General features: G+C 41.0%; 1 protein-coding gene across 1 annotated transcript in view; it reads right to left on the bottom strand.

Annotated features, from left to right (window-relative positions):
* The window catches only part of PLOD2 (procollagen-lysine,2-oxoglutarate 5-dioxygenase 2), a 213,038-nt gene that overhangs the window by 102,438 nt on the left and 89,282 nt on the right, over positions 1–21,318 (bottom strand). The window contains exon 4 of the mRNA XM_084875943.1: positions 8,754–8,917. Within this exon, the coding sequence (XP_084732069.1) occupies positions 8,754–8,917 (164 nt within the window). The remainder of the gene's footprint in view (positions 1–8,753; positions 8,918–21,318) is intronic.

Below are 21,318 nucleotides of genomic sequence, written 5' to 3'. Positions count from 1 at the left end.
ACACAAAAAAACAGCCCTGCCGAAACTGGTTTAGCTCAGTGGATAGAGCATTGGCCTGTGAACTGAAAGGTCCCAGGTTCGATTCCTGTCAAAGGCATGTACCTTAGTTGCAGGCACATCCCCAGAGGGGGTGTGTGCAAGAGGCAGCTGATCGATGATTCTCTCTCATTGATGTTTCTAACTCTCTATCCCTTTCCCTTCCTCTCTCTAAAAAATCAATAAAATTTATTAAAAAACAAAAAACCATCCCAAAATCTCTGGGAAATAGCAAAAGCAGTCCTGAGAGGGAACTTCATAGTACTACAGAACAACCTAAAAAAAAAAAAAAAAAACAAGGAAAATTAATAATAAACTATTTAACCCTACAACTTAAAGAAAGAGAACAACTATTTAACCCTACAATTTAAAGAAAGAGAACAACCAGGCCTGGCTGATTTGGCTCAGAGGATAGAGTGTTGGCCTGCAGTCTGAAATGTCCCAGGTTCAATTCTGGTCAAGGGCATGTACCTTGATTGAGGGCACATCCCCAGTAGGGGATGTGGAGGAGGCAGCTGATAGATGTTTATCTCTCATGGGTTTTTCTAACTCTCTATCCCTCTCCCTTTCTCTCTGTAAAAAAATCAATAAAATAGATTTTTAAAAGCCCAGAGTAAGCAGAAGGAAGGAAATAATGAAGATTAGAGCAGAAATAAATAATATAGAGACTTAAAAAAAAATCTGTGAACCCAAGAGCTGGTTCTTTGAAAGGATAAACAATATTGATGAACCATTACCCACCAAAGAGAGATGACCCAAATAAATAAAATCAGAAATAAAAGTGGAGAAGTAACCACTGACACTGTGGAAATACAAAGGATTGTAAGAAAATACTAAGAATAACTATATGCCAATATGCTGGACAATATGAATTAAATGGAAAATTTCATAACAAATGCAATCTTTCAAAACTGAATAAGGAAAAATCAGAAAACCTGGATAGGCCAACAACAGCTAATGAAATAGAAGGAGTAATAAAAAAAAAAAACTGCCAGCAAACAAAAGCCCAGGACCGAATGCCTTTACAGGGTAGTTTTAGCAAACATTCAAAGAACTAACACCTATATTCCTCAAACTATTAAAAAAAATACAGGAGGAAGGAACACTTCCAAGCTTTTTTTATGAGGCTAGAATTATCTTAATTCCAAAACCAGGTAAAGACACTACAAAGATAATTACAGGCCAATATCCCTGATGAACATAGATCCTAAAATCCTCAACAAAATATTAGCAAATCAAATCTAGCAAAATATTAAAAAGATCATATACCATGACCAAGTGGGATTTATTCCAGGGATGCAATCTGTTATAACATTCACAAATCAATAAACAAATACATTACATAAACAAACTGAAAGACAAAAATCACATGAGCATATCATAGATGTAGAGAAAGCATTTGACAAAATCCAACATACATTTTTGATAAAAACTCTCAGCAAAATGGGGATAGAGGGAGCATATCTCTACATGACAAAGGTCTTATATAATAAATCTACAACCAACGTCATACGCAATGGGCAAAAACTAAAACCATTTCCCCTAAGAACAGGAATAAGACAAGGATGTCCGCTTTCACCACCCTTATTCAACACAGTACTGGAAGTCCTAGCCATATCAATCTGACAAGAAGAAGAAATAAAAGGCATCCAAATGGGAAAGTAGGAAGTAAAATTCTTATTACTTGCAGATGACATGATATTGTACATTGAAAACCCTAAAGAGTCCACCAAAAAACTATTATACTAAATTTAATAAATTAATTTGGCATTATAGTAGGATAGAAAATGAATACCCAAAAAAATCAATGTCTTTTTTATACCCCAATAATGAATTATCAGAAAGAGAAACTAAATAAACAATCCCATTTACCAATGTAACAAAAAAAAATTAAGATCCTTAGGAATAAACTTAACTAAGGAGGTAAAAGACTTGGACTTGGAAAATGACAGGACATTGTAAAAGAGATAGACGAAGACATAAATAAGAGGGAAGATATTGTGTTTATGAATTGGTACAATCAACATAATAAAATGTCCATATTACCTAAGGCAATCTTAAGATTCAATGCAATCCTCATTGAAATACCAATAGCATATTTCATGGAACTAGAAAAATATTCCAAAAATTTATATGGAATAAAATAAAGACCCTGAATAAGTGTACCTATTCTGAGAAAGCAGAATAAAGTTGGAGGAAAAACAATACCAGATATCAAGTTATACTACAAAGCCACCGTAATCAAAACAGCCTGGTAGTGGCACAAGAGCAGCCATAGAGATCAATGGAACAGAACAGAAAGCCCAGAAATAGACCCATGCCATTCAGCTCAATTAATATTTGACAAAGGAGGCAAGCGCATACAATGGAGTCAAGACATTCTCTTCAATAAATGGTGTTGGAATATTTGGCAGATACATACAAAAAAAAAAAAAAAGAAAAGAAAACAGACCACCAACTTACACTATACTAAAGAATAAATTCAAAATGGATAAAAGGCTTAAATGTAAGTCGTGGAACCATAAAAATCCTAAAAGAAACCATAGGCAGCAAAATCTCAAACACCTTTTATAGCATTATGTTTGCAGATAAATCTCCTAGGACAACAAAACTAAGTAAACAAATGGGACTACATCAAAATAAAAAGCTTCTGCACAGCAAAAGAAACCATCAACAAAACAAAAACGGAGCCCACTTTATGGGAATACATATTTGACAATGATATATGTGATAAAGGGTCAACATCCAAAATATATAAGGTACTCATACAACTTAACAAAAGGAAGACGAACAATCCAATTTAAAAAATGGGCAAAGACCTAACTAGACACTTTTCCAAAGTAGACATATAGATGGCCAAGAGACATATGAAAAAAATGCTCAAAGTCACAGATCATCAGAGAGATGCAAATGAAAATGATAGTGAGGTATTATCTCATATCTGTCAGAATGGCTACCATCAACCAATCATCAAATGACAAGTGCTATTGGAGAAAAGGGAACCCTAGTACACTGCTGGTGGGAATGCAGAGTGGTGCAGCCATTATTGAAAAAAGGTATGGAGTTTCCTCAAAAAATTAAATATGGAATTGCCATTTGACCCCATTTCTGGGAATATATCCTATGAAACTCAAAACACCAATCAGAAAGAATGTATGCATTCTTATGTTCATAGTAGCACCATTTACAACAGTTCAGATCTGGGAACAGCCCAAGTGCCCATCAGTAGATGAGTAGATAAAAAAGCTGGTGGTACATTTATACCATGGAGTAATATCCAGCAGTAAAAAAGATGAATCCCATACCCTTTAAGATAGCTTGGAGAGGCCTAGAGAGTATCATGCTAAGTGAAATACATCAGTCATAGAAAGAAAAGTATTGTAGGATCTCACTCATGTGGAATCTAATTAACAAAATAAACTGATGACTGGAGTGGATGACATGGAATTATGGAACAGAGTGTGAAATTTCAGTGGGAAGATAGGGGGGAGGGGGAGGTAACCAATCAAAGACCTTATGTATATAACCCATGGATGTAGTCAGTGAGGTAGTAAGTGTCTGCCGGGTGAGGGGGGGGGGGTGCTGGAGGGTGTTGATGGGGATGGGGATGGGGGAAGAGAACATATGTAATATTTTCAACAATAAAAATTTAAAAAGGAAACAAAACAAAGAAAACACTGAACAATGCAATTTTTAATCGTGTGATCAATCTTCTCTGATAAAAAATACATGCAAGCCGAAATCGGTTTGGCTCAGTGGTAGAGCGTCGGTCTGTGGACTAAAAGGTCCCAGATTCGATTCCAGTCAAGGACATGTACATTGGTTGTGGGCACATCCTCAGTAGGGGGTGTGCAAGAGGCAGCTGGTCGATGTTTCTCTCTCATCAACATTTCTAGCTCTCTATCCCTCTCTCCTCCTCTCTGTAAAAAAATCAATAAAATATATTTTTTTAAAAATACATGCAAGCAGAGCATGACATTTTATTGTTTTTCAAAAATTACATTCCCTTATTTTTTGTATAAGTTCCAAACATCCTAAAAATATGAAAAATAATTACAGTTGACCCTTTAACAATATGGGTTTGAACTGCTTGAGTCCACTTAGATATGGATTTTTTTCAATAAATATATAGTTGGCCCTCCACTTCCCTGGATTTCCTATATATGTATTCAACCAGCTATGGATGGAAAATAGTAATTTTGATCCAAGGTTAAGAATCAACAGATGTAAAAGGCTGACTATATGCACTATTTTATACCATTTTTTGTAAGACTTGAGTATCCATGGATTTTGCTAATAGGAACCAATTTCTCTCAGACACTGAGTAACTACTGTAGTTTTTGGAGAGTCAAAAGTTATATGTGAACTTTTGACTATAGGAGGATCAGTGCACTTAACCCCATGCTGTCCAATGGTCAAATGTGCATATTATTTTCATAGTATGTGATATATATTTTATATGATTTATATTTTTCTATGGAACTCAAATATTTAAAATAAATAAAATTTCTCATATTCTGAAATTTTCCTTATATGGAAACATGTTCACTCTCCATGATGGAGATTTTTAAAATTTAAAGATATACCCAGAAACTAAACTCATGTCCCTTAAATAACTCTCAATATATTATTAATGGCTCTGACTAGTGTGGCTCCATTGGTTGCATATTGTCCCCTGCAACAAAAGGTTGTTGGTTAGATTCCTGGTGAAGGCACATGGCCACAATCCCAGCTAGAGGGCTTGTAGGAGGCAGCCAATTGATGTTGATGTTTCCTTTCTCTCTCTCCCTCCCTCCTTCTCTCTCTCTCTCTGTAAACCAATAAAACTATTTTTAAAAATACTTCATTCATGAAATTACATAAACTTTTATTGAGCATATTTAGATTTTTCTACCATATCTTTAAGTATTTTATTACAAAACTAGAGGCCCAGTGCACGAATTTATTCCACAGGTGGAATCCCTCAGCCTGGCAGGTGATCAGGGCCATGAAAGGGGGGCTGGCCAGCTAGGAGGAAGGACCGAGGTAGGTTGGCCAGCTGGGGAGAGGGACCATGGGAGGTTGGCCGGTTGTGGGAGGTTGGCTGTGGGAGAGCACCTGACAATCAGGGGGCAGCTCCTGCATTGAGCATCTGCCCCTTGGAGGTCAGTGCGTGTCATAGCAACTGGTTGACCAATTGTTCAGTTGGTTGGTCTTAACAGTCGCTTAGGCTTTTATATATATAGAAGTCTAAGCATTATGTTTTGATGCTCTTGTATGATCTCTTTCCCACTTAATAAATACTTTTCCTTAGTGAAACCTGCTCACAGAGGCACTCACATGGTAGGTGTCTTTTTGCTATGTCTACAGTATTATGCATCTGCCTGAAATTAAACTCCTGAGGAGCTATCTCATGAACTAGATGAATTTACATATTTCATTATGCTTGTTTGGGGGAAAAAATCATAAATACAAAACAAACATCACAGAGTTCCACAGCCAAATGGTTTTTAAACTACCTAGAACTTAACAATAATTTAAAAGATTATTCTTACTGAAGGCCCAACAGTTTGGAGGCAGAAGCAGCACCAATTTACAAAGCTAGTGTTCAGACAATAAGTCAAGAGTGAGAAGCCTCATAAGAGAGAGGCTTTGTCAGTGCATGAACTGGAACTCTAAAGGAAGCTGCTAAGACAATGAGTAAAAAAATCCTAGGCTCTGACTTGAATGTGGGAGTAAAATCCAAAGGTGGTAGTTAGGTAGATTAGGAGAAAATAGAATGGTCAAGAGATTGCACAAAACTATGAACTGTAGTTGTATTGAGATTTTGAGAAAAGGCAGGCTAAAAGTTGGAAGCATAAACTGGAATTTAAGGTTTTAGAAGTGTAATATTTATATGGGCTAACAAAGTTCCCAGGTTATGGCTCAGGGTTGAGCATTGACCTATGAACCAGGAGGTCATGGTTCAATTCCTGGTCAAGGCAGATGCATAGGTTGCTGGCTTGATCCCCAGTAGGGGGCATGCAGGAAGCAGCCAATCAGTGATTCTCCCTCTTCATTGATGTTTCTATACCTTTCTCCCTCTCCTTTCCTCTGTGAAATCAATAAAATTGTTTTTTAAAGTGCAGATGAAAAGACGGGGAACTGAGATATCTCAAAGAACATAAACCACTTGCTAAAGGTTTCATTGCTATAACTGGTTGAGCAAAGCCTTGAATTCCGACATGCTACTATTTAGAGGAGCACGTATTTTAACTCGCCAAAATAGCTATAGTTAAATCACTGAAAAACATCTGTTCTCCCAATGCAGCTTGCATGTCTAACATGTCCCCCCATCCTGTTTGAGTATATCTCCTGGGTAGATGTTTACATTAATCTCAGTCTAAAAAATCTCTTTGAGTCATTATAGTGTCCAATGTCAAATTTTACATTCTTTTTTTTTAAAAAGAAAGGAAAAATGTGATAATTTGTTCCATTAATCCATGGTGGCATAGCTAATGCAACACTGGAAGGATATCAGACATTGCAAGTTGAATTTTTTTGACTAGTGAATTTCAAGACAAATTACTTGTTTATTCTAATATATATAAAACACAGATAAAATTAAACAATGCCTATTTTTAAAGCTACCTGATTGTAGCTTGTTCTTTTTTGTAAGATAGGAATTTACTAAATGCATTGTCCAATAGCCAGAAATTTTCAATGACTCTATAACCAGAAGACCTGGATCTATATTATTATTTTTTTTAACACTTAAAGTGATTCAATGAAGTCATTTAAATTGGGAGAACAAAGGTTTTTTCACATAACTTGTAAATAATAACATACTGTCTAATGTTGCTAGGGGCATTATCTATAACTAGAAGCCCAGTGCACAAAATTTGTGTGCAGGGGTATGGGGTATCCCTCAGCCCAGCCTGCACCCTCTCCAATCTGGGACCCCTCGAGGGATTTCCAATTGCCCATGCAATCGGACATCCCTCTCACAATCCAGAACTGCTGGCTCCCAAATGCTCACCTGCCTGCCTTCCTGATTGCCCCTAACTGCTTCTGTCTGCCAGCCTGATCACCTCCTAACCACTCCCATGCCAGCCTGATTGATGTCTAACTGCTCCCCTGCCAGCCTGTTTGCCCCCAACTTCCATCCACTGTTGGCCTGGTCACCCCTAACTACCCTTCCCTGCAGGCCTGGTCCCTCCCATCTGCCCTCCCTTGCAGGCCTGGTCCCTCCCAACTGTCCTCCCCTGCTGGCCATCTTATGGTGGCCACCTCGTGTCCACATGGGAGCAGGATCTTTGACTACATGGGGCAGCCATATTGTGTGTTGGAGTGATGGTCAATCTGCATATTACTCTTTTATTAGATAGGATACAGGCCTGGTGCATGGGTGGGGGTCAGCTGGTTTGCCCTGAATGGTGTCCTAGATCAGGGTGGGGGTTTCCTTGGAGTGTGGAGCGACCTGAGTGAGGAGCCTGTGGTGGTTTGCGGCTGGCAATGCCCCCTGGCAACCCAAGCAGAGGCCCTGATATCTGGAATTTATTTACCTTCTACAATTGAAACTTTGTAGCCTGGAGCAGAGCCAAGCTTCCTGTTCACTCTGTGGCCAGCAGCCATTTCTGTTTGGATTTGTTTACCTTCTATCTTTGAAACTTTGTAGCCTTGAGTGGAGGCTTAGGCAGGCAGAGAGCTTTGCTTCCTCCATTACCAATGTAACCCAAGCCTCCCTCCTGCTCTCTGTGGCTGTAGCCATCTTGGTTGCGTTTATTTGCATACTTGCTCTGATTGGCTGGTGGGCGTGGCTGGTGGGCATAGCAACGTGATGGCTAATTTGCATAGTACTCTTTTATTAATATGATAATAAAAGTGTAATATGCTAATTAGACCAGCATTCTTCCAGACAACCTTCCAGACAAAGCCGGGGCTGTGAGGGAAGGCTGGGTCCTGGGTGCCTGCCAGCAGCCAGAGCAAAGCCCGGTCCCAGGTGTCTGCTGCAGCTGGAGGGAAGCCCAGGTATGAGTGCCTGCCAGTGGCCAGAGGGAAGCCTAGGTCCCGGTATCTGCTAGCAGCCAGAGGGAAACCTTAGTCCTCGGTGCTGGAGGGAAGCTGGTGCAGGAAGCCGGGAAGGAAGGCCTTCTCTTACATGAATTTTGTGCATCAGGCTTCTAGTCTATTATATAAAAGCCCAGCAACCATTACAGCGGAATGACCAGAATGACCGGTCACTATGACATGCACTGACCACCAGGGGCAGACGCTCAAAGCAGGAGCTTCCCCCTGGTGGTCAGTGTGCTCCCACAGTGGGAGAGTTTGCTCAGCCAGAAGCTGGAATCATGGCTGGTGAGCTTAGCTGCTGTGATGGTAGCCTCTCCTGCCTCCATGGCAGTGCTAAGGAGTGGCAAGCGAAGCAGTAAGGAGTGAGCAGATGGCAGGCGGTTAGGAGTGAGAGGACCTGGATTGCCAGAGGACACAGTCCAGGTTGTGGGATCCCTCCCTCCATCTCCCACCACACACACACATGAATTTTGTGCATTGGGCCTCTAGTATGATATAATTTATACAGGAAAATGCTTTGTCAGCTATAAAATGTAGTGTGGATCATAAACTGATGCAATTTTTCCATAGTAATAAGTTAATGGTTATTTAAAACAATCTCTATAGTTATACATATAAAAAGGTGGTTTCATAATTATTTATAATTACGATAACTTATATTAAATTTCTGTCAGAATCTTACCCACCTCCGGAATTCAGGTAGCGTTTCCCAATGTGTACAACAGGATACTTGTCTGCTAATCTTTTGTCTGGCCACAAAATTCCATCTGCTGCAAAGACCACTTTGTGGTTTGACTTTTGAAATTTTTTTAGAAGTTCTTCTGGACTGCCAGCAAATATGACATCAAAGCTGTTTAGTGAAGGGAAGACATTTTAAGATATATTTTAAACCATACATAAACCAAAAAACAGTCTCTAATAGAAGTCGGAATTTAGACTACAATACAAGAGTAACACTAACTATTTGCAGGGGTCTTCAAACTATGGCCCACGGGCCACATGCGGTCCGCAGAGGAGTCTGATCCGGCCCGCCAGGTTTTTTGGGCAGTGAGCGCAGCCGAGGTGTTACAGTAGGAATTAGTAGTTCATATAGTCCGGCCCTCCAGCTCTCTGAGGGACTGTGATCTGGCCCCCACTTTAAAAAGTTTGAGGACCCCTGATTTAGAGAATACACCAAAAAAGTTTACCTCAACTTAAAGTATATGAATAGCATTAAATTATCAGTGTTTGTATTACATTGAAAACTGAATCCATATAAAGACAACTTTTGTAGTATTAGTCTTACTGTTTTTCATTAATCACTTGTTCAACTAAATTAAAATTTTAAGTGTTGAGATATTAAAATGTCAGTAGCTTACTATCTAATAATATAGACACAATCATTGAAAGAACTTACCATTGTAACTACCTAATGTTTCAATTTAATTTGTACCCATCAATTATAATTGCTGAATATTTCATTGCCTTGAAAAAAATGTGACCAACTACTAAGTGCCATCAACTTTTATATATTAAATTTATATTTTAGCCCTAACCAGTTTGGCTCAGTGGATAGAGCATTGGCCTGTGGACTAAAGGGTCCCAGATTCTACTCCAGTCAAGGGCATGTACCTTGGTTGAGGGCACATCCCCAATAGGAGGTGTGCAGGGGGTGGCTGATGGATGTTTCTCTCTCATCGATTATTCTAACTATTTCTCTCTCTCCATTCCTCTCTGTAAAAAATCAATAAAATATATATTTTTTTAAATTTATATTTTAATCACATCTAAGCCTGAAATCCTAAAATAGTGTATAGATAAGCACATCTTTTCAAACCTCAATAAATTTGAAAAACAATATAAAAATTGATACTTTTATATAATGTCTATTATTTCACTGATTTTATACAGACTTTATCCCTCATAGCTTATTTACAGAATCAAAATGATGTACCAGAGGACGGAGCCGGTGAGGAGGAGAAGGCTGGGTGCCTGCCTGGTGTTCCCTAGCAGGAAGGAAATAAAAGCCCTGGACCGGGCTGAACCCCAGAACCGGCAGCGCTGAGCCCCAGTTCTGGGCCAGACCCTGGGGACCCAGGCTCGGGCAGGGGGAGATGGGGCTGTGAGACGGAATCCCAGGGGATCGACGAGGGGCAGAGCCCTCGGAGTCACACACATTGCGCGCAGAGGACAGTCTGTTGACTCTGATGCTTGACTCCCCTAGCGGGAAGGAGAAAAAAGCTCCAGACTGGGAGGAACGCGATGAAGAGCAGGAGCCGCTGCCGGACACTGGCCAGCCAGGCACTGGCAAGGAGCAGGGCAGGGTGCCACTGGGCCCTTGAACGCTGATCGCGGGCCACGGAGCAGAGGCCGGGGGCTGCTTCCTGGGCAGCGCTGACCCTGGCAATAGGCTGAAGCCTCGCAGGAGGCCGTGGAGAACAAAGGGGTGCCGCAGGCCAGCCTGCTGAGCTTCCAGGATGAGGAGGAAGAAACCGAAGAAGTTTTCAATGTGAAGAAATCAAGTTATAGCAAAAGATAGTAAAATTATTTAAGAAAGAAAACAAACAAGATCTTGAAAAATCGAAGGCTAAGACAGAACTCAACTCGGCAGCCAACATTGCAACATAAATGCATTTAAAAAAAAAAAAAAAAAAAAAGGACAGAATGTTGGAACGGCGGCGGCCAGGCCCAGAGTGGCCAGGATCAAGGCAGTGGCAGCCGGGCCTGGAGTAGCAGCAGCCAGGCCCCAGAGCAGCAGCAGCCAGCACCAGAGCAGCAGCAGCCAGGCCCAGAGCAGCCAGACCTGGGGCAGTGGCAGCCAGGCCTGGGGCGGAGGCAGCCAAGCCCAGGGTGGCCAGGCCAGGAGCACCCGGGTCGGAAGCAGCCAGGCTCAGAGCAGCAGCAGCCAGGCCGGGAGCGGCATTGGCCAGACCCGGAGCAGCTGGTTGTGGAGCGGAACAAAGCAACAGAGGCCAGGCCCGGAGCAGCAGATATTGCCCGGAACAGCTCGCTCCTCGCCTGCCCACACCCCAGGGCTGCCTCTCTGACATGGCTGGAAACTTTTGGGGGAACTTGAGGGTCTGCCGAATCAAGTGATGAAGGCTTAGATCTGGATGTGTTGAGTTAGTATAGCGCTGGGGTGTTGATCTGTGAGTGCCTTGTATGGGGTCTGGATGAGGTTGGTTGATCTATTTGGAAATGTCTTTTGTGTGTAGTGTATCCTTGGGCATGTGGAGGTATTATTGATTTGAGAAAATGCTAAGTAACTGATTTACTATCTAAAAAATTTAAAGTTCTGAAAGTTTAAGGTCTCTTGCCAAAAAGAGGTTTTAAAGCTAACACCTTAATTTTAATGGAGAAAGGGGAGGACAAGCCCTTCCCACCCAGAACAGGTAATCCAATTCCAACCAGCAGCTATCTTTAAAAAATGTGGTCATTTACATTTGAATGGCTACACCTTTTGATAGCCTAAGGGCAAGTTTACATGTAAACAAGTTTGCTTCTCAATTCCCAGGGCAGAAAAAACAAGGTTTAAAATAATTAGATTTTAAAATTTATTCTTAGATGTGTAAAGTTTATTAATTAAAAAAAAAAAAAAAACAACAACAACAAAAAAAGGAGATTGAAAAACCTGAACAATATTAGCTGTTGATTGTAGTAGAGTCGGAGGGGAGTGGACTGAGAGTTCTTGGGGAAAAGGGGAGTGGTGGATGCGGGAAGAGACTGAACATAAACTGTGCACCTATGGATGAGGACAATGGGGAGTTGGGAGGGGGCGGAGGGCGGAGTGGGAACCAGGTGGAGGGGGAAAGAAATGAGGAACCTTTGTAATAATATGAACAATAAAGATTGATTTTTTAAACAATGATGTACCAAAATATGAGATATAAAAGCCAATACCTAATATATTTCCACTCTGTAATAAGTTCTTTATTCTTGCTACAATCACCACTTCTTTTGCATTTTCCTATTTAACATCACAGAGTACCTCAAGGCCAAAGGTTTCCAAAGATGAAAACTTTATGACTTAATATCCCTGGTAACAAACAATAAAGCAAACTAATGCTCTTTAATTCAGTACCATGTCTTCCTCAAGTCAATAGTCCAGAGGCACTGCTGTGACATCAAAATGGAGGAGGAAAGAGGCTGCCTCTTCCAGCTAGACTTCCTCTTGAGGAGCTTGTTAATATGCTAGGATAGTAGTAATATATCAAGAAACATTTAGTAACTTCATGAAAATTTAAATTCTTTGTAGTTTAAAGAATTACACATGAGGATTGCTTTGAGTCTATAGATGGCTTTGGGTAGTATGAACAGTTTAATAATGCTGATTCTACCAATCCATGAACACAATATATTCTTTCATTTGTTTATATCTTCCACTATCTCTTTTTTCAACATCCTGTAGTTTTCTGAGTATATGTCTTTTACCTACTTAGTTAAATTTATTGTATCTTAATTTATTTGTTGCTATGGTAAATGGGATTTTTTATTTTTTAGTTTCTTTCTCTGAATTCACTGTTGGCGTATAAAAAAAGCCATATATTTCTGGCTGTTAATTCTGTATCTTGCTACATAGCTGAATTCATTTAGTAGTTTTTTGATGGGAATCTTTAGGGTTTTGTATGTATAATACAATGTCATCTGTGAATAAGGACAGTTTTATTTCTTTTCAATTTGGATGCCTTTTATTTATTCTTCTCTGATTGCTATGGCTAGGAGTAGTGAAAATGGGCATCACTGTCTTGTTCCTATTCTTAGGGGAAATGGATTTATTTTTTGCCCATTAAGTATGATGTTGCTTATAAGTTTGTCATATAAGGCTTTTATTATATTGAGGTATGATCCTTCTATTCCTACTTTGCTGAGAGATTTTAACAAGAAAGAGTGTTGAATTTTGTCAAATCTTTTCCTACATCAATTGATACACTCATGTGATTTTTGTCTCTCAATCTGATTCTTTGATGTATCACATTTATTTTGTGAGACATTGTACCAGACTTGTATACCCTGGAATAAAACCCATTTGGTCATGGGGTATGGTTTATCTAATGTAATGCTGAATCCAATTTTCTAGAATTTTGTTGAGGATTTTATCATCTACGTTCATTAGGGATATTGCCCTATAATTCTCTTTCTATGTGTCTTTATCTGGGTTTGGGATTAAGGAAATGCTGGCTTCATAGGAAGAGCTTGGAAGAGTGCCTTCCTCTTGCATTTTCTAAAAGTAGTCTGAGAAGGATTGGTTTTAATTTTTCTTTGAATGTTTAGTAAAACTCCCCTGTGAAGCCATCCAGACAAAGCTTTTGTTTGCTGGAAGTTTTTTGATTACTGCTTCAATTTCATTGGTACTTATCAACCTATTCCATTTGTGTGTTTTTTTTTTTATTTCTTCCTCATTGAAATTAGAATATTGTATTTTTCTAGGAATATGTCCCTTTCATCTAGGTTGTCCAGTTTGTTAGAATAGAGTTGTTCATAGTATTATATTATAATCCTTTGTATTTCTATAGGGTCAGTTGCTACCTCACCTCTTTCATTTCTGATTTTATTTGGGTCCTCTTTTGGTTTCTTGGTGAGCCTGGCTAGAGATTCATCAATCTTGTTGATCCTTTCAAAGAAACACCTCTTGGTTTTATTGATATTTTATATTGATATTTTATTGATATTTATGTTGATATTTTATATATATAGTTTTTTGTTTCTGTCATTTATTTCTACTCTAATATTTATTATTATTATTTTCTTCCTTCTGCTAACTCTAGGCTTTTCTTGTGACTCTGTTTATAATTCTATAAGTTGTAGTGATAGATAATATATTACGTATATTTTTTGAACCAGGCCTGTATAGCTATGAACTTCCCTCTCAGGACTGCTTTCATTGTGTGCCATAGATTTTGGATTGTTGTGTTTCATTGTCATTTGTTTCCAGGATACTTTTATTTCTTCTTTGATATCTTTGGTAACACAATCATTGTTTAATAGCATACTATTTAGCCTCCAAATGCTTGTTTTCATTGTTTTTTTATTGTAGTTGCTTTCTAATTTTATGTCATTGTGATATAAGAAGATGTTTGATATGACTTCTATCTGCTTGAATGTGAAAAGGCTTTGCCTGTGTCCCATTATATGGTCTATCTTTGAAAATGTCCCATGTACACTTGAGAAAAATTTATATTATGGGGAGATCCAAGATGGTGGCTGACAGGATGATTTTGAAGGAGATAGTATGAGTGAGAGAGCATGAACATGTGAGGTGTGTGAGTGAGGGAATATTCCACAGGATTGTTGGGAACTGGCAGACCAGGCTCCCCTAACTCGACAGCCTCTACAACTGCTGAAATCTCTCCTGGGGTAGCTGGCTCTGCCGGAAAGACTACATCATCTTGAAGGGGAGAGAAGCTGTGATTGGGAGCCTAGCCTCACCTTCACCAACAGAGACCACGGACACCAACCAGGACGGTACAAATGCCTGGGAACAGCTGCCATAAACACCAAGACTCCTGCCTCCCTGGCTACAGGTTCCTAAAAAGTTTGTCCAGGGGGAGAGAAAATGGCAGCTGGATGGGTCCTGCACCTTCTAATGGAGCAGGTAGAAGAAAAAGCTGAATTGAATAACATCCATCCAGAATAGGTGAATTAAACACAGCTGTGAATGTGGTAGAGAGTGGACCCCATAACCAGACAACCTTAGAGGAGCAAAAATGGGGAGACAAAGAAGCAGCTCCAATACAAATAAAAAAGATGAATCAAACAAAATGGAGTGATGTAATTTGTTAGAGAAAGAATTCAGAGCAATGGTCATGAGGACACTGAAAAGGATGGAAGACAAATACAACAACGTGTGTAAGAACCAAGAGGAAATGAAGAATAACCATGAAGAAATGAAGAATGACATAGCTTCAATAAAAAACACAAATGGAAAGCATAAACAGTAGACTAGAAGAAGCTGAGGACCATATCAGTGAGCTAGAAGACAAGGTAGAAAAAAAACCCCAAACAGAGAAGCAACTGGAAAAAAAAACCCTTAAAACTCAGGAGGAGAGCTTTGGAAGCCTTGGGACAACACTAAAGGAAACAATAGCCACATAATATGGGTGCCAGAAGGAGAGGAAGCTATCGCTTCTCGGCCTTTTGGCTAAGATCAAGTGTAGAAGGAGAGGAAACTGAGCAAGGAACAGAAAACCTGTTTGAAGAAATAATGACAGAAAATTTCCATGATATTGGTAACAAAAATCTCACGCAAGTCCAAGAAGCTCACAGAGTCCCAAACGAGTTAAACTCAAAAAGGCCAAAACTGTGACACATTATAATTAAATTAGAGGCCCCATGCATTAAAATTATAAAAGAATTGGCGTCCTTCATCTGGCTGTCAGCACTCGTATCTCCCCAGATCACCAACAGGCACCCTAACCCAGGCTTCCATTATAGCCACATCTTAGTCCAGAAGGTCATCCAGAAGTACATACTGAAGGGTGTCAAGTCTAATTAACATATACTTTTATTATTACAGATTGGCAAACAACAACAGGAAAGTAAAAATTTAAATGCTGCCAGAGAGAGAGAAAGTTACCTATAAAGGATATCACATCAGATTATCAACTTATTTCTCAACAAAAATACATCAGGCCAGAAGAGGATGGAATGAAATATACAAAGTCATGCAAGCAAGGAACTGAATCCAAAAATACTATATCCAACAAGGCTATCATTAAAAATTGAAGATCAAACCAGAAGCTTCATAGAAAAAAAGGACTAAGGGAGTTTATTACCACCAAACTAGCAATGAAAGAAATGCTAAAGGGACTGCTTTAAAAGGAATAGGAATGGAAGAGGAAACAGGGGCATAAAGAATAAAAATGGCGACAAACAAGTATCAATCAATAATAACTTTAAATGTAAATGGATTACATGCCCCAATCAAAAGACATAGGGTAGCTGAATGGATAATAAAACATGACCTATATATCTGCTATCTACAGGAGACCCACCCACCTCAGAACAAAGGACTCACATACTGATAGTGAAGGAATAAAAAAAAAAATTCAGGTGCACAGAAATCATAAAAAAGCTAGGTTAGCAATACTCATATCTGACAAATTAGGCTACAAATTAAAGCCTATAACAAAAGATAAAGAAGACCACTTCATAATACTAAAGGGAGAAATTCAACAAGAGGATATAACTCTGTTAAACATATATGCACCCAATATAGGAGCACCAAAATACATTAAAAAAACAAAAAACAAAAAACAAAAAACAAACAAACAAACAAAAACTTCTGGAAGATAATAAGGGAGGGATCAACAGCAATGCAGTCATAGTAGGGGACTTTAATACCCCATTGACACCACTGGATAAATCCTCTAAACCAGTGTTTCCCAACCTTCTCTCATGATGAGAATCACCTGGTGGAGTTGTTAAAACACAGATTCCTGAATCCCAACTAAGAAGTGCTAAACTAGAATTTTTGAGAACATATAGGTAAAATTGCATACCTACCTTAGTATATAACATCTGTCTTAGAGCACTAGTTAAGTATACAATTTTACCTATATGTTCCCAAAAATCCTAGTTTAGCACTTCTTAGTTGGGATTCAGGAATCTGTGTTTTAACAACTCCACCAGGTGATTCTCATCATGAGAGAAGGTTGGGAAACACTGCTCTAAACAAAAAATCAGCAAAGAAATATCAATCCTAAATGAATCATAGATCAGATGGAATTAATTGACATCTTCAGAACATTTCTCCCCAAAGATACAGAATATACATTCTTCTCAAATGCACATGGACATTTTCAAAGATAGACCACATATTGGGAGAAAAGCAAAGACTCTTCAAATTAAAGAAGATAGAAATCACATCAAGCATCTTCTCAGATTACAAGGGCATAAAATTAGAAAGCAGCTACAATAAAAACAATGAGAAAAAAAGCAAGAACTTGGAGGCTAAATAGCATGATATTAGACTATGGTTGGGTTTCAAAGGGATTAAAAAAAAAAGAAATAAAAGCATCCTGGTAACAAAAGACAATGAAAACAAAACAATCAAACAAAATTTATGGGACACAGTGAAAGCACTGTTGAGAGGGAAGTTCATAGTTCTACAGGCTTACCTAAAAAATAAAAGAAAAAAATTGTTGGAGAGAGACAAAATGACAGCGGAATAGACCTTGTCCAGAAACAAATAGAGTGCCTGAAATGAGTGAAATTCAGCCCGAATTGGCAAAGGAGACGCAGCTGGTGAGACAGTTTGCAGGTGGAAAGGGCAGAGGTCCCCTTGGATGAAGCTGAAATCAAGAATCTAGGCAAGAGAGTCTGCTGGACCTCCGTGCTCAGAGCATCACGGAGAAATTACAGGGCAACAAGCCACGTCCCTGAAGATAGGCAGAGTCTGAATGTGCAAAAGGGTCCATGGGACTGTGGAAGATAGGGGATTTGGGACCTTGGAATCTGGATTTTGGATCTGAGCTCAAAGGCAGCCCTGAAGGGATGGCCAGACCACGCAGTGCCCACAGGAGAGGAGCTTATAGGTATGCACTCCCTCTTCGCTCTGGGACTTGTGCCATTCCTCACTGAACCTTGTTAGTAGGACCTTTCACATATAGGCACTTACCCATGGCTGAAGGTGTGGACTTGTGGAATCTGGAGAGAGTGGGCAGTGGTCCAGGAGAGGTGGTAGCAAGTCTGGGTCATACCTGAGTCATACCTGAGCCCCAGTTGCCATTTTCTCTTGAGAGATAGTCCCTCCCTCCCAGTATTCAGGCAACCAATACAGCCACACCCATATCCCACTTTGAAAAATACAAAGAAATCTGAATACTCCCTGAGGTCTAGGAACTGGCATAAAGAGAAATCTTTAGCCCCAGCAAAACAGAAATTGAGACAGTACAGTACAGACAACTGGGATCATAAGCCAACCAAAGGAATGACATTTTGACTTTTTTCACTTTTTTTTTTTATTATCCTTTTTTTTTTCTTTTACCTTTTTTTTCTTCTTTGTTTTCTAAATTTTGCTTGTTGCTTTATTTTCTATTTCTTTTCAAATTGTTTTTTTTCCATTACTATTTTTATTTGCTATTTTTAATTTTTTATACCATTTTTTAAATCATTTTTTTTGGTAAATTTATTATTACTACTAGAGGCCCAGTGCACAAAATTCATTCACTAGGGGTAGAGTATCCCTCAGCCCAACCTGCACCTTCTCCAATCTGGGACCTCACAGGGGATGTCCAATTGCCTGTTTAGGCCTGATCCCTGTGTGCCTAACTGCTCCCCTGCCAGCCCGATTGTCCCCAACTGCCCTCCCCTCAAACCTGGTCACCCCCAAATGCCCTCCTCTGCATATTCCCTCTTTATTATTATAGATAGGGATTTTTCTTTAACATATTGGACAGCCCCAACTGGTTTGGCTAGGTGGATGAGCATCAGCCTGCAGACTCAAGGGTCCCAGGTTTGATTCTGTCAAGGGCATGTACCTTGGTTGGGGGCACATACCCAGTGGGGAGTGTTCAGGAGATGGCTGATCGATGTTTCTTTCTCATGAATGTTTCTAGCTCTCTATACCTTTCCCTTCCTCTCTGTAAAAAATCAATAAAAAAGAAATATTTAAGATTCCTCCATAACTGCCTGGCTGGTGTGACTCAGTAGTTGAGACCCCAGGCTGCCACCACTGGCAGGAGATCACGCTTTGGGGGTGCCCAGGCTGGGGTGCCCAGGCTGCTGCCTCGGGCAGGGCATTGAGCCATGAGGGTGCATGCCCCTGCCAAGCTGAGACCCCAGCCCAGGCTGCTGCCGCTGGAAGAGGATCCACTGTAGGGAGTGAATTTGCTTTTGTTTTTTTATAAACGGTGAGGAGGGCCTCTAAGCAGCATTCCATCAGGCCACTTACTCTGCAGGCTCTCGGCAGCAGCCCTCCCTGAGCCTGGGGGATTCTGGAGGGGCTGAGAGGACTTGGTTCTGCCATCTTATGGCTATGGGGCTGCCATTTTTGTCACGGAGTGATGGTTAATTTGCATATTACTCTTTTATTAGACAGGATTTTCCTCTCATTTTCCTCCTTCTCATCCACTTATTCCCTTCCTAATACTAAATTGAGGTCCTCCCATATTCATCCAATTCTTAACCTTACTTTCAGTATATAAGCTCAGCTTCTACATATTCTGCTCCAAGCCTCTTTGCTTGGTATGTGGTGTTTGTTTTGTTTTTGTTTTATCTATTGGTTCTGTGGTCTCTCTCTCTCTGTCTCTCTCTCTCTCTCACACACACACACACACACACACACACACACTCTTTTTTCTTCCTTTGCCTTTTATATCTTATCTTTTCCATCTCTTTGATAGCATTTGTGTGCACTCTTTTCTCTGCCCTAACTCTCTTCCCAGGTGGTCACATATATTGGGGTTATTGGTGTTGTGAGTACAATTGTGCTTAGTTCCCTCTGTGCTATGTCTTGTTGAGGTGAATTTTATCCTGTCTGGCCAAGGGGCTTGAGAGCAAGACACATAACAGACAACTGGAGAGAAAACTGCATCCACGAATGGGTCAATAACACCCCAGACCCAACTATAGACAGGAAGAATGTGGCAGAGAGGAAAAAGAATGAGTGAATAGGGAGTAAAATAGGACTGTGTGGTCAGGTTGAGTGTGTGTGTGTGTGTGTGTGTGTGTGTGTGTGTGTGTGTGTGTTTGTGTGTGTGTGTGTGTGAATGAGGCACAGTTAGATCCCGCAGGACATTCAGGGGCAGGCTAAGCAGGTTCGCCTAATTAGACAGCTTCGACTACAATTGTAAACAGTACTGGGAGGTCAGCTTGTCTTTAGAGGCCTAGCTTTTTGAAGGGAATAGCTGCTGTAACTGGATTCCCAGTCTCAACTTCACCCACAGTGCCCTCACTAAACACCTGGGATTCTACAGCCATACCTGTCAGGGACCTGCTACCTAGGCTGTGATCCCAGCCAATGAGGCTCCTGCCACAATGGGCACAGGCTCCTGTGAGTTCTGAAGCATGCTCCCCTCTGACCAGCCCAATACTTTAGCCCAGGTCACTGCAACCACAAGAACAGCAGACACAGGAGCAGACTGCTCCTGTCCAAGGAGTAGAGCCCCGTGAGCAACCTGCCCCAGGCCTAAGAACAGTAGCTTCATGTGGCCTGCCCCTGTCCAAGGAGCAGCAGCTGTGTGAGTGGCCAGTTCCGCCATCTGAGGAACAGCAACTATGTGAGCAACTTGTCCAATTTGAGGAAGAGAAGCCACTTGAACACCCCACGCACAACTGAGGAACAGCAGTCCCACACAGCCAGCCCCCATCTGAGGAGCAGCAGCTGCACCTATTCCACATCATGCACCTGTCCTAAGAGCAGCAGCTGTGCAAGCAGCCCACCTCCTTCAGAGGAGAAGTAGCTGTGTGAGTAGATAGCGCCCTTTCAATGAGCAGCAGCTGCAAGAACCGCCTGCCCCCCATCAAAGGATCAGCAGGTGCGTGAGCAACCCACCCCCGTCTGAGGAGCAGCAGTTGTGTAAGCAGGCTGCTCCATTCTGAGGAGCAGCAGCCACAGGAACAGCCTCCCACCATCTAAGGATCAGCAGCCGCATAAGCAGACCACCCATGACCAAGGAGCAGCAGCCTTGTGCAGTCCACAGTGGTCCGAGGAGTAGCATCCACACTGCACCTGTCCAAGGAGAAGGAGCTGGGTGAGAAACCTGTCTCTGTCCAAGGAGCATCAACAGCACAAGAAGCTCACTCCCATGTGAGGAGCAGCAACTGCACGAACAATCCACTCCCCATAAAAGGAGAAGCAGCTGCACAAGCAACCTGCACCCATATGAAGAGCAGTAGCCTTGCAAGCAACCTGCCCCTGTCCAAGGAGCAGTGGCATCACGTGCAGCCCATCCCATCTGAGGAACAACAGCAGAACGCAGCCAGCCCCCATCTAAAGAACAGGAGCCACACGATCAGTCTGTCCCTGTCTCAGGGACAGCAGCCATGTGAGAAGCTGGCCCCAGCCCAAGGAGCAGCGGACACGAGCCCAAGGAACAGCGGCCCCACCTAAGGAGCAGCAACCTCATAATCAGCCCACCTCTGTCCAATAAAGAGCAGCTATAAGTGCAGCCTGCCCCACCAGCCAGAGGACAACCCACTGCTGTGAACAACACCCATCAGAGAAGCCACTGCTAACTGAGATGCATCTGCTACTGTGACTGCCTGAGGAGGAACCACAGCCCGAGAAGCCACTGCCACCCAAGAAGCAGCTCCTGCACACCTCAAATCTAG

This window comes from Pipistrellus hanaki (assembly GCF_964339955.1).
Source record: "Pipistrellus hanaki genome assembly, chromosome: 2".
Classification (NCBI taxonomy): Eukaryota; Metazoa; Chordata; class Mammalia; order Chiroptera; family Vespertilionidae; genus Pipistrellus; species Pipistrellus hanaki.
Note: the sequence above shows the minus strand (reverse complement) of the source record. Positions and strands in the feature narration are given on the sequence as shown.